Here is a 14889-nt window from a genome sequence, read left to right on the forward strand (position 1 = left end):
CTTCAGTGTTTTTGATCTTAGCCATTCTGACAGGCGTAAGGTGGTATCTCAGAGTTATTTTGATTTGCATTTCCCTGATGATTAGGGATGTTGAGCAATTCCTTAAATGTCTTTCAGCCATTTGAGTTTCCTCTGTTGAGAATTCTCTGTTTAGTTCTATAGCCCATTTCTTAATTGGACTGTTGGGCATTTTGATGTCTAATTTCTTGAGTTCCTTATATACTGCTGGCAATGGTCGCGATACAGCCCGAACTGACCTACTCTGGTGATGGGATGGCCAAACACCCTAATTGTCGTGCTAGAAACCCCATCCAACTACTGAGGGATCTGGATGCAGAGATCCATGGCTAGGCCCTGGGTGGATCTATGGGAGTCCAATTAGCAAGAATGAGGAGGGTTTATATGAGCAAGAATTGTTGAGACCAAGGTTGGATAAAGCACAGGGACAAATGGGTGAGACAGTTGATTGGCTTGATCTGTTTGGGAGGCATCCAGGCAGTGGGACCGGGTCCTGTGCTCATTGCATGAGTTGGCTGTTTGAAACCTGGGGCCTATGCAGGATCGCTTGGCTTGGCCTGGGAGGAGGGGACTGGATCTACCTCGACTGAGTCTACCAGGTTGATCTCAATTCTCGGGGGAGGCTTTGCCCTGGAGGAGGTGGGAATGGGGGGTGGGCTGGGGGGAAGGTGAGGGGGGCCGGAGGGGGGAGAACAAGGGAATCCATGGCTGATATGTAGAACTGAATTGTATTGCAAAATAAAAATAAAAATTAAAAAAAATCTTCCAATAATCTATACCCACCGCAAACCCGGAAAGCAACTTATTCTATGAAATTGAATTTAGCTTTCTGTATTATGCCTAGAAAATTACAATTTGGAAATAAGGTCACTATGGTTTTTTTTTTTTTTTGTATCCAAGGTATTCAGAAACACTATACATTGCTTTCTGATTTTCTTCTTATATATATAATAACTCTGAGGTAAGATATATATGCAAATTTTCTCCATTATTTATAGTACTTAGCTTCATTTACTTATTGACAAATATTGGTAGCTTTCTTTATTTTTAAGATACGAGAGATAGAGATACCAAAATAATTCCTTGTGGACATTTTTGCCTTTGAATTTGAGAGAATGTGACAGGATGTTGTCTTACCAGTTTTCATCCTCACAGGACTTTGGTCATTCCTCCCTTCTCTGTTGATATATTTCAGGTGATGCTGAAGGTACCCAGCAGCCAGCAGAATCAGATGGGGACAGCCATTCTGACAAACCCGGACATCCTGGAGTAGACACAGATGACTGGGATGGGCCAGGTAGGATGGAGAATAAAAACTCAACCCACTTTCACTTTTTATCAGGATTTCACATTTTTCCCTTTAAATTTTAGATAGGAAGGAGAGGTGGAAAAATAAAATATAGATAGCTTGTAAAACTTCTAACAAATTTTAAACTCAAATTGAAAATCATCCATGGGCTTTGTGTGTGTGTGTGTGTGTGTGTGTGTGTGTGTGTGTGTGTGTGTGTGTGTGCATGCTGGCTATGTGGGAGTTTGAGTAAACATCATTATTTAAATAAGAAAACTTTAAAAACCAGTGTTACCTCAGCTTGAGGTCTCTATCTTTTCTTCTTTCATTCTTACATAAAGTTAGTCAATTCTATTTGCTTGCTCTTTCAACAGAGAATCTTTTAGCTACATCCAAATTCAAATCAGGCTCAGTTTGCAAGCTTACAAATCAGTGGGTAACAATGCCACTTCAAAGAACTGTCCTTTCCCTTTAGTTCTGTTGGCAGTCACAGATGGAGCCTCAGCATTTATTTAGACATTGAGTCACAATTCACAGATCTTCCCCTTTGGTTCAAGGTTCTGGCAACCCTGTCACCTTTATGAATAAAATTAAATGGGCTCTTAAAGGGCCTTATATTTGTTCATTTCAGGAAAAACAAAAGACGAATCAAAACTTAATATTAATGAGTCATAAATATATACTGTTTATAATAATAACGCTGTGGGAAATTACCTTATTGTTTATTGCTAAGTAATTCATAATTTATGATAGGCTTATAAATGGAGACCATCATGTCTTTAGACTTTTAGGATATAAGTGAGTTTTGAAATAGTTTCAGCCTTCATTTCCAAAGCGCTAACCTTTTTCATTAAGAAAGATCGCTATATTTCAATCACATTTTCACCCTTGCATGACTTTGCAAATTGCCCTCTGCTGTGCAAGGGAAAGAGAGGAAATCCAGTGATAATTTTCTGAAACCAGCAGCTGGAAAATGTAATGCAAACAAAAATGAAGATACAGTATATCTGATTATTATGATGTCATTTCTAATGTTATTCATGATACATGCAAATGTTTGTAGTCTACACACTATAGCATATTGCTATACAAGAGTCTGGACCCATTTTTATTATATTTTAAAATACCGTAGGAACACGTTTTAAGAGATTTTAATGCATTAATTTAAATGCAAACTTCTGGTATTTGTATTTTGTTGCATATTTTTTCCTGGCTCCTCAATGTGGGGGTATTTTCTTAGAATAATTAGAAACTAATATCTTTTCAAAAAATCTTAGCTTTATTATGAAGCTACTATAAAACTTGAAAATTGTACATGATCTTTTATTTATTACAGTTATTTATTAATATAAATAAATATTTGTATTTAGGAGGTATTTTGCCTTTCCAGTTAGACTGGATGGGTTTTAGATGTTTCTATTTGAAAAATGATACATTCAGTCACACATTTGTTTTGGGCAAATTGGTGGAATCGGACTTCCCTCTTTGTACCTAGGGCTCATGGCCTTCCCGGTCGTGTGACAGTCAGGAAGCAACAGTGTCCTTTGCTGCTGAGCATGCTCAGAATAGCTGATGCCATCTTTGGGAAGCTTTTGCTGAAAGAATACTATTAATAGTTGGAGATATTGAGTAAAGAATGATGCTTGTCATTCAGGTGTGTTGTTTAGTTTTTGTTTAAATTAACTTACATGTTTCACTGAATGTATTTTTTTTTTAACATTGTGGATTTGGTACAGATATTACTGTGTTCTGTACCAAATGGGAATATGTCAAAACTTTAAGGGAAAATATATGTCTCTTTTATGCTTATAAGACCCCCCATCCTTGTATATTATAAGGTGAATACTGCATTTTTCCCCATAGCTACTTCTGGCAGGGGAAGGCTGCCTCACTTTGAAACTCCTTGAAATAATGAGGTTAGCCCGTAACAATAGAATCTCTTTGATGTTTGTATGTTTGTTCCTTTTCTGGTAGCATGCTCATTGATTTCATTCGTTTGGGAGAGTTTATGAAAGAAGGGAAGGCATTTTTGCAACCTTTTGCTACTTCAATATCAATTGCTTTAACATAGGTAACTGATTTTTTTGTTCACTAGAGTGCTTTGGGACTTTACACCTATATCAAAGATAAGAATTTCCAACATTTGGTGACAGTTCCAAACTTAGGAACTAGTGCGTCAGGATTCCAAACTAAGTCCTAGGTTGGGATTAGCTTTCCCCTTGACTTGTCAATTTCCACCTGGGGGATCTGTGGAACACTGCTTCATTTCTTGTTGCTGTATATTCATTTGTAAAGTGTAGAAAATGTTACTGATATCTCCAAAACTGCACCAGCTCAGAATCATAAGGCATTAATGTGGTTTTCTTTTTCCTTACAGTTTTGCAACTGCTATGTCTCAAAGGTTTTTAAATGTCCCACAGAGTATCTAAGACCCTGAAAGGTAAAGTTAGGTGGTACTAAACATTAGTTTTCCATTTATCACAAATCATTGCTTGAAACATCTAGCATTGGGCCCAGTTGATTTCAAGGTCTCCTAATTTCACACCCCTGCTTCCCAATGCTGACACTCATCCTAAGAGTGACAGTTTTCTATAAAAATAGAACAGAATCAAAGGATGTAGAAATTATCTAAGGAATTTGAAGCATAGTACTGACATCATTTAAGATGGATCAGGATTTATCTTATTTTATGGAGTTTGATTGAAGACGACTGCATAACCTTCCTTGATGGCTTGAGTTCAATAATGAATCAACCCTGTCTGAGAGATTCTATTTTTATAAAATTCAAATTCTCCCATGTAAGAAAGTTATCCTTTGTTTGTCATTCAGTGAAAAGATACACTCCGAAGTTGTAACTATTCACACCTTTGTTAGCTTCTAACTGGCACCTAAACAAGCAAAGGAAATAATGTTTGTAAGGAGCTAGGCTGAGGAATTTTTCAGTGTTTCAACGTTTGTAATTCTTATGTAAGCAGCATGAATCATTTAAGTTTGGAAAGCCAGAAGCACACTCTTAGTAAGGCCAAAATAAAAGTCATTACCTCATCATTTCAGCATTTCATATATCTACTTTTCAAGTTCATTGTTTTCCTTGCTTTTAAAGATATTATCCTGACACTTCTTTGGAGTGTATCACACAGTGCTTGCTGCTCAGTCTTATTCCTGTATTCACCAGTATTATTCTTACATTATTTGTCCTCTTTCAAAGTAAGTGTCTCTTTTTCATTAGCCTCGTGAATTTTTTATTTTGTCTGAGTCACAGGTTCTTTGTTTTACCAACATTTATACTCGTTTAATTACATACTTCATCCTTCGATGGATGTTTTTTGGGGACTGATGGTGAAGAGCTCCAGCAAGCAATGTAGAAAGACTGCATGACACCGGCCTGCAACCGCTTCTCTTCGCACAGTTTCTCTTCTATAATTGATCATAGACTGGTCACTAAAGCAATAACTAAGCATCCTTTATCCTTGAAAGCAGAGCACAGTCTACACTACAGAACAAAGTGTTTACACAGTTTAGAGTCAGACAGACCTAAGATAATAGTGAAATTTATGGCCTCATGTGTTGGCTTGTTCAACAGAAAGTCCTCAGTTTCTTTATCTTTGAAATGGGTATAGTGATATCCGCTTAGCAACGTTTTTATGAAGATGAACTTTGAAAGAGATAACCTGAATAGGGTTTCCAACACCACACTTGCTGGGATTCAGTGTTGGCAGTCTTCTTCTGCCTGTCTGTGGCCCCTAGAGAAATGTTTTTAACATGGTCCTCTTAGACCAGCCAATGCTTGAAATATTGATCATATTTTGGAAATACCACTCATGTCTCTGTCTTTTTCATAATTCTTCAGAACTACTTTGCAAGGCTGGTCTGGAGTACTGATTTATGGATTGGGATTTAGGAACTTGGTAGAAGGGTCAGCAGCCTACTTGTAAATCCGTTGTCATCTCTGAGAGAAGCTTCGCAGCAACCGCACTCACTTAGACCAACTCAGGACGCCAACAGTCTGCTTGCATTCTTAAACTTGGCTTCTTCTCACACTTGCAAACAGTGAATAACTGGCTTCTCTTTCATAGTATCAAGTGAATGTTACCATAATGTGTTTGCAAATGCAACTTTTCAAACCATGTGTATTCACCTACACCTATACAGATAAAAATTTTGACAAAACAGCTATTTGCCGTTCTTGGCACAACTTTTATTTCAATTGATCTTGATATTTAGGTATTAAACCTGTGATCATATAGGTGAAATGAAGCAAAAAATCCAGTCCTGAATAGACAATTTAATAAATGAAAAGAGTTACATTGTAATAACATTTAAAGTTATACATAATAAAACATCAGAACTTTCTGCTGTATATTATAGGTAAGTTATTTTGGGAAAATGTCAGGAACTGTATAACAAATATATTTTCTCTGTGTATTTCTTGGGTGGCCTTGGTATAACTAATAATATGACTCAGAGCAAGTTAATACTGCTCTGTGGCCTTAGTGCTTATAAATCAGGCTAATAACAATAACCACCTCATTAATGAGATTTTACATGTAAAGCATGGAGCTCAGTGTTTCAGAAGCACTTAATAAATCACTCTTAATATTGATTTTACTATCACTTTGGCAATTGTGCCTCAGTAGCTGTTACAATGCCTACTATAGAAGTCTTCATTAAACATTAGTACAGTGAATTAATTTTGCAAAATGATCTTGCTCTATAACAAAACATCATAATGTTATGTTTACTCTGCTCTAGTCTCCCTGACTGGAAACATAATTCAGATAGAAAATTTTGAGTGTAAATACATTTTGAAGAATAATTGCATAGGACAAAGTCAAGTGTGTGTACTTGTTGCACAGAGACTGAACATTGTTTAGGAAACCCTTACTAAGTTACCTCTTATGCTGTTGTTCAGGACTTTGGGTATATGAAGGTGATTGGGCTTTCTCTGCTTTGTGTCTGAAATGAACCTAGCAAGAAGGGAGCTGTTTTGCATGATGTGGAATGGTAGCTAGAAGACCACTGGGAGGAGAAGCACACATTTAATGATAGGTCCCCCACCCCCGCTCTTTACAGTCCAAAGAAGGGCTTGAAGATTACAGTTCTGATTGCGTTTTTCTTTTTGATTGGTAAAATGTGGTAGATATGAGATCTGGGAAATGCCATTTGAAGTAAATTAACAGACACCTATGAAACATAGTTAACCATAGATATAGTCTGACAGTAAGAAGAATATTGTGAGAAGCGGGGGAAATCGTAGAATGACTGTGTATTACGCTGACAGTGAATTGGTATTATCTCTGTTATCAGATAATGCAGTTATCATTAATTTTCACATTTGCATTTCAATCTTTGGAAGGAAATGACTCTTGCCGGATGAAGATAAGAGTTCTGTACCACTATAATGAACCATCATTTTATCCCAAGGCTTTGTGTCCATATGAAAATGAGGCAAGGGAGAGAGAGACAGAGACAGAGAGAGAGAGAGAGAGACAGAGACAGAGACAGAGAGAGGGAGAGGAAAATTGTGTATGGGGGGGCCCTCAGAAAAATATTGTTACAACATGTCAAAAATTCCTGTAGACTTTTGAGTCGTCTGTGAAACAAGAGGGGGTAAAAATAAATCTTCTGTAGTGTAGTTAAGTGGATATGGGATTAAAGATGAAAGCCTAACTCCGCGGAACAGAATGCCACATGAACAGAGTGTGAAAGTTCTCTTGATCTTTTCAGCTCTCTTCGGTTTGCACTCTCACACAGAATTAGGACATGCATAAATTAAAAACAAAAATGGTAAAGATAGGTTGCATCGCTGTTTGGAAAGACACCAAGCTGTGAAGAACTACATAAAATGCACCATTTACTTACTATCGTAATTTGTACCAAGCTATATGAGACTACAAATTAAGAATATTTTGATAATGACTTATTGTAGGTTTGGCTAGCACTGAATTTGTTTATACAAGTTTAATTCAGAAATTCATGTTAAAGGGTGATGAACTCAAATTTAATTTTCTTTAGGCATTTCTCTGCAAAGAACTTTCCTAAAACACATAATTGGAAAACCAATACAGTCTTAAATTTCATAGCTATATCATAGTTCCTGAAATATGTGAAAACAGATTCCTTCTCAGAATTTTATACTTTTTCATCAGTGATACATTTCCTAATCTGCTTTTGCAGTAGAAGTTACTTAACTAAAGTGTAATTCTTACCCCATCTCTAAAATTTATACATCGATGCTCTTGTTAGTTGAGTTCTGTCTCCCCAAAATTATGATGCCAAAGTTTCAACTCTAACACTCAGAGTGTGGTGACCTTTAGGAAGAGGATTATTGAAGAAATGAATAATTGATGAAGATAGGCTCATAGTGGAGTAGTAGAACTAATCTAATCCATGTCTTTTTAAGATATAGAACTGTAGGGACAGATGAGCAGAGACAGACAGGCATACTGATACACACACACGCTCCACACATGTCCACATACCTGTATACACAAGCACACACGCATGCACACATGTCCACACAGATACACAATATACACACATGTGCACACACTTACACAATATAAACACATGTGCACACACCTGTACACACAAGCACACACTCATGCGTGCACACATGTACACATACCTGTACACACACACACACACACACACACACACACACACATTATATGAAGATGAAGGTGGGTCTTCAATAAAATAGATAATGCTAGAGATTACTAGTATACCTACAAAAGCTATGGGGGGTGGGGGTGTCTGTGGGAACTAACGCCGCCAGTACATTGTTCATGAACATCTAGCTTTCAAAACTGCAAGAAGATAGATTATGTTACTTAAGCTACCCAAGTTTTGGGACTTTGGTATGGTTGCCATAGCCTTACACACCCCTAGGACAAAAGAAATCAAAGGCACATAATTAGAAAGGAATTGTGTTAGAAGTAACTAACATGATTAGCAGTGTTGCTCGCTGTAAATTTTAGTTAATTTACTTAACCAGAGTGTCTTCAAAATAGATACATCACTTTATCAAAACTATATTTGTAACCTCTGAAAGACATGATGAAGGAACATCATTAAAAATGTAGGTGTGCTGTTTCTTGAAGGGTTTAGGGAGAAACCCTGAAGTTCCTGTAAGAAACTCGGCTTCCGTAGCCTTGTTAGTACTGTTAGGACATGGGTCCATGCTGATGAAACCAGGAGTGTGTGAATGGCTTACACAGGTGAAACACCAGCCGTGAGATGTCTCAACAGAAAAGTGGAGGAAGAGGAGTCCTTGGGGGGGGAAAAGGAGTGTCAGAGGAGTTAAGGAAAGCAAGGAAAATGGGATTTTTCAGAAGGAGGGATGATGCCTGATTCCCACCATGGACAGCTGTCAAAACTGAGACTTTAAATTTAGTGGCATGTAGTGTTTGAGATTTTCTCTAGGAAAATAAGGTAGATTTAGGTGAAAGGAAAAAAGCAAGTACATGTAATCAAATATAGTAAACAACTCTTATCCTGCCAGGTAATCTTCGTAAGTATTTTGGACTTTTTTGAAAATATTTATTCACTAGTAAAATCATTTATTACTTTTTATTTCTGCCTAAAAATTTCCTGAATGTCATAATTTAGAGATGCGTTTTCTATGTCTTACCTGTATATGTACATATATGTATACATGAATTATCATATGTAATTTAATGTAAGCATTGGTTCCTGTGTTACTTATTTTGAATCAATTATTCATTCTTTTTCATAGATTACTTTAGAGTTGAATTTTATTTATTCCCCTTGCAATGTATTTAGACTACATTTCTTTCATTTTAAATTTTAACAATTTCAGCCTTAATTTCCCAATAAATTTGGTTTGTCATCATATGAGTTTTCCAAATTTTATGATTTTAACATAATTAATATAAATTTGGTTGTACTGTATTGTATAATAATGTGCTAGATACTTGAGATGGATTGAAAGTATGCCTTCTATCATACAAGCAGATGACCATTGTGTTACCTTTTGTATTTCCTATTGTCATTTTAAAATGATAATAGTACTTTAGATCTTGGTGATTATGTGTTTGCCTTTATAAGATGTTTCAAGCCTTGTTTTAGGGTGATACTTGGACTCATGGCTCATTCAGTCATGAATAGAATTGATATACACATACCACATATTTTGCTTCTTCCCCCACATTTTTGCAGATCTACACTAATTCATTAATCTAGTTAGTTCTTGAAGAAGAACCCTGTGCCAGAAAAAAAGGTAATAGACTTAAGATTATATTTAACATAGCTCAGATCACAAAGGATAAGATGGATTTGGTGACTAAAGTACAGGGATGTGGTTAATGTCGTGGTGGTTTGACTAGGAATGGCCTCTAGCCACATGTGTTTGAATGCTTGACTCATAGGGAGTGGCACTATTAGGAGGTATGGCATTGTTGGAGGAAGTGTGTAACTATGGAAGCAGGCTTTGGCATCTCGTATGCTCAAATTGTGCCCAGTGTGGTACACAGTCTCCTTCTGCTGTCTGTGGATCCAGATATAGAACTCTCAGCTCCTTCCCCAGCACCATGTCTGCCTGCATGCCGCCATGTCCTGCCATGACTATCATGGTCTAAACCTTTGAAACTGTAAGCCAGCCCCAATGAAATGTTATCCTTTATGAGAATTGCCATTGTCTTGCTATCTCTTCACAATAATAGAAACCCTAACTAAGACGAGGAGTGTAGAGGGTGCAATGGTAATAGAAATAGAAGAAAGTCCCCTAGTGCCAACAAGTACCAATGATAATGAAGATGCTAATGGGGCATTTTTTTTTCCGGAGGGAGGGCAGGAAAGGACTACTGGTGCTGATAGTAAGATGTGATGCTGATTTAATTACACATGCAACAATGACCCCTTCATTTGGTCTCAAGGAAGTGATACATTCTTATTGGGCCCACTTGAATTGTTATTGATAAATAAAAAAAATGTGAAATATAATTCCAGCATGAGTGAATATCATGCTGCATTTAGCCCATGTGGCAGCTCCAGACATGTCTATAAAGGGACTAACTAACTAGTCTTCCTAGAACTGTCCTGCCTGATGAATGAAGACTATGAAGAAGGGAAACTGTATCTGTAAACCACACAGGGATCCCAGATGTAGACATGAGGCTGCTTGCTAAAATCTTTCCTATTTGCAAATTACTAAGACAAATGGAACGGTTTGGTAAATGGAATCATGATGAAATCTAATTGTAACTTACTTGGAAATTAAGTTGCTGAGCAGAGCCTCAGGTTCTGGGTTGATGATGCATGGTATCTGAAAGCAAGGATGGTTGGTTCTTGGAGTTCCTTGGAGAGTCTGAAGGGAACAGAGAGGGGAAGCTAAATGGGGAGAGTGGGGCCACCTTGCAGATACCAGAGTTTTTGGCAAAATTCCCATGGCGAAATTTGCCTAATTTTAGATGGATTTAAATACAAAATACTGTATGCTTTTGATTTCTAAATGTTAATATAGTCACATATAAGAAAACAACTAAAAGAACATGACGGCCTCCAAGCATAAGTTTATATGTGAGTAATGCACTAACAGCAAAGATGGTTGTTTTCTCGTGGTGCTAACACCAAGTCTTATTACTTACTTCAACTAACTCCCTGTGTACAAAGTCACAAACCTTCCTGATGGAATGAACATTTAACAAATTCTTTTGTTCTTTCCCATTAACATTTTCATAATAATAATCAACAGGAGTACATTTATGAACACTGTATGCAATAGTGACCAAGTGCAATATAACAAATATATTCTAATAAGAGTGGAAGCATGTTATTTCTTACAGAATTAAGTAGATTGCAAGCCACACTGATAGCATCCATTGAGAGGAGGTGTTTTTAAACAAACGGTCCCTTGTGTCGCTGTATGATATTTTAGGCATACCTTTATGTCAAAACAAGAGGGGAAAAGCAAGTGAAAAGGAAAGAAGATAAAGCAGGAAGTGCATTCTGTCTTTTTCTTCCTGTGACCTCTCCCCACTTTTTTTCTTTTAAAATGGAGGTTACTCTAGAATGGTCCCGTATTTTTCCTTCCAGGACATTTTATATTACCCTGTAAACTGAATAAAAAAAACTGGGCTTGTGAACAATAATTACAGTAATGTGATTAAAGCAACAGGTACTTAATAGGCTAATAAATGAAATATTAAAAAAATCATAGCCCATCATTTCTTATACCATAACTGAAGAGAACAAATCTTAAAACTGTTTTCTTATTATAGCAGAAGTCTGTTAAGTGACCCTTATATCAGAAACTATGAGGCAGACAGTAACAAGGGTCTTGCACACTGTGTTTGGGAGCCCTTTGTCACTGGTCATAGGGGATGTCAGAGCTAAGCAGAGGGGCAGGTTGGGGCATATCTGCATTTGTAACTGTGACTGATTTCCTTCACTGGGCTAAACATAAGTAATGTTACTCATGATTACATGAACAAAATGGACCATATTTATTCTAGAGAAAAAGTTCATTTATTTCATTTTTACCAAAAACAAAACTATTTCAAGTTATAAAATGTAATGATTTTATCTACATCTTGCTTTAAATTTAAAAATAAATGTGTTTTTCCAAAGCAGTTATTTACATTCTCATAAACGATGTATAATGCAGGAAAAAGATGTATTGATTGTGTTAGATATTATTCATTCATGTAAAACCATACTTACAATTGTGTGGCAAAATTAATTTTCCATAAAACAGGATTTTTTTCTTTCAGAAAATGTGAGGAAATAATTTTATGAGCTCAAGTAGCTTTAACCTAACATTCCTTCCTAGCAATCCATAATTAATATACCGAACACTTGAGCATATTTCATAAGTAAATAGAAGTTGTTAGTTAGCACATTCTTCTGGATTTTGCTAATTCTTGACCTTTAAAAAGAAACAATGACCTGTAGGGTCCTAGCCCCCGTTTTGGGTAACTGTTGCCTTGCTTGCTGACCTTGACCTTGATGTCCTCCCTATGCTAATTCCCTGCCGGGTTCCACCCTCCTGAATGCTTAAGGGAAGTTCCTTGTTTGTGTATCCTGCATAATGGGTGTTAACAGCTTAGAAGCAAGATTGTAAAACATTGGTAGGGAACTTCAGCCCTCCGGGGTTCTTCCATTGTGCTGTAAGCCTGTATTTAAGACCTCTTCCCTCCTTCAATAAACAGCATTCAGCATTTAAAAAAAAAAAGAAAAAGAAACAGTGAAGTGGCAAAAGTAGATGTGATATCCAATATTTCAATCTTGTAAAATAAAATGAAAATGAAATTACATTCACTGTTATAAAAATAAATGAAATCTTTCAACTATCATTTCAAAATTCTTGAAATGAAAGACACTTCTGATTCTCTTTGACCACTTTGTATTCTTCCTGATGTGTCATAATTGGGCTCCTTAACTATCTCTTTTTCATATTCTGAATCATTCAAGTAAAAGTCTGATAAAGGTCAACATAGTAAATCAGAGTTCTTAGAACATTTTTTTTTCCATTGTGTTATTCTCCTGAGATGTTCGATTAAAACCAGTATCTAGAATCAATGTTGATGCCATAAAGCTCTGCTCCTCAGCAGGTTCCTTCTTCTGGAAAGTTCTTGGCCTTCCATTGCCCATCTGTGTCTGTGATGGAGAGTTTGCTGTGTGCCAAGTCTCCTCTATGCATGAAACATATAGCACCAGAGGCTCGTTCCGCCACATACACTCCCCCCAACCTCCCCCCCCCCCTGCCCCCCCGCATTGTCTTAGAGTTTTATTGCTGTGAAGAGACACCATGACCATGGCAATTCTTATAAAGGAAACCATTTAATTGTGGGCTGGCTTACAGCTCAGAGGTTATCTCATGCGGGGAAGCATGGCACAGATGGGCAGACATGGTGCTGGAGAGGTAGCTGAGAGTTCTACAACAGATCAGCAGGAAGAAAGACATACTGGGCATGGCTTGAACATTTGAAACTTCAAAGCCTGCCCCCAGGGACACAGGTCAACAAAGCCACACTTTCTCCAAGTGCTACTCCTTGGTGACCAAGCATTCAAATGCAATAGTCTGTGAGGGCCATTCCTATTCAAACCACCACACCAACTAACATTTCTTATACTGTTGCTCTCTCCTTGACCACTGAGGATGAGACCTAGGAGCATCTACTTGGTGAAGGTCACATGGCCCATAACCGTGGTATTTAAATTAGACAGTTTATCTAGGTCTTGGAATCTCTGAGCTGTGAAGAAGAATGGGAGAGAATTGTTTGCATATGTAAGAGTTTATGTATGTGTTCTTGTGTTCATGTCTGTGAGTGTGGGTGTGATATTCTTCATCCTATCTAAGTTTCTTTCCTTGTTGCTGTGATAAAATAATCTGACAAAAGCAATTCAAGGAGAGAATGACTTATTTTAAGTCACAGTTTTAAGTGTAGTCCATTATGGCAGGGAAGTCAAGGAGTCTGAGACAGCTGGGCCCATCCCATCTACAATCCAAAAACAAAAGTGATGAAAGCTGGTGCTCAGCTCACTCTTTCCATTTTATTTAGTCTTGTTTCCCTGCCCAGGAAATGATCCTGCCTACAGTTAAAATTGGTTTTCCTACGCCAAGGAACACATCCAAAATAATCTCTTCCAGGCATGCATGCCCACAGTCTGTATCCTACCCCACAGATGTACCTGGTGTCCTGCCTCCTAGATATTTCTAGATATGAAATCATCAAGCTAACATTAATAATTATAATTTATATATTTTTATTTCTTTTTATTTATTTGCTTTTGAGACAGGGTCTCTTGAGTAAACTGTCCTCAAAATAACCAGGTAGCCAAGGCTGACCTTGGACTCACAACAATATTCTTGACTCAGCCTTCTAAGTACAGAGATTATAGATGTGAGTCCCCACTCTTCTAGTTTATAGCCTTTAAAGTGAACAACTTAGTGTGGGTTTTTTTTTATATCATATTTTCAAGTTTCAGAGTCAATGCTGTTATCTGCTTTGTTATTTATAGATCTCTGTTATTCCATTTCTTGTCTTTAAGATGTGAGGTTTGTCTGTTCTGGGAATTTCCTATAAATGAAGTAGATAACCACGTTGCCCATCAGCTTTTTCATCTCCAAAATGGGGGAGCCACATACTCGCTCTGGAGGACTGTGTGTTGCAGTAGTGGTGAGAAACCCGTCTCACACAGCAAATGCTGTTCAAGTGATGTCAGCATACAGTAATAACGATTATCATTTTCACTCTCATCTGCAGATATTTTTTCTATCTAAATTCATCCTGAATCTTTGTCTTCTCCATTGATTTCTTTCAGTATTGAATGCCAGAGAAATAATGAGTCTACTTATGTCTGTTTTGTTCAGAAAATGAGGGTCTTAACTTTCTTGATTAGAATGAGAAAGAACTTACTCCAGCATTGCAGGTGAGTTTTAAAAAACTACAATATTTTAGGTGAAAAGAATTCAGTCATTTTCTGTTTACGTTCATCCTTGTTCCACAATGGATTTGTGAGGACTTAGTAAATATGAAATATAAAATGAAATAAGAATCATTAAAGTAGAAGAAAGAACACGTGGAAGAGAATATAAGAGAAGAAGGGTTATCCAGTTA

The 14889-nt window shown here is 37.0% G+C and overlaps 1 protein-coding gene across 2 annotated transcripts in view; it reads left to right on the top strand.

Annotated features, from left to right (window-relative positions):
* Positions 1-14889, top strand: part of Zfpm2 (zinc finger protein, FOG family member 2) — a 445304-nt gene that overhangs the window by 118313 nt on the left and 312102 nt on the right. For both annotated transcript variants that reach the window (XM_052747726.1, XM_052747725.1), the window contains one exon: positions 1214-1315. In XM_052747726.1, the coding sequence (XP_052603686.1) occupies positions 1214-1315 (102 nt within the window). The remainder of the gene's footprint in view (positions 1-1213; positions 1316-14889) is intronic.

Source organism: Peromyscus californicus, unplaced genomic scaffold (assembly GCF_007827085.1).
Source record: "Peromyscus californicus insignis strain IS unplaced genomic scaffold, ASM782708v3 Scaffold_20__1_contigs__length_68692818, whole genome shotgun sequence".
Classification (NCBI taxonomy): domain Eukaryota; kingdom Metazoa; phylum Chordata; class Mammalia; order Rodentia; family Cricetidae; genus Peromyscus; species Peromyscus californicus.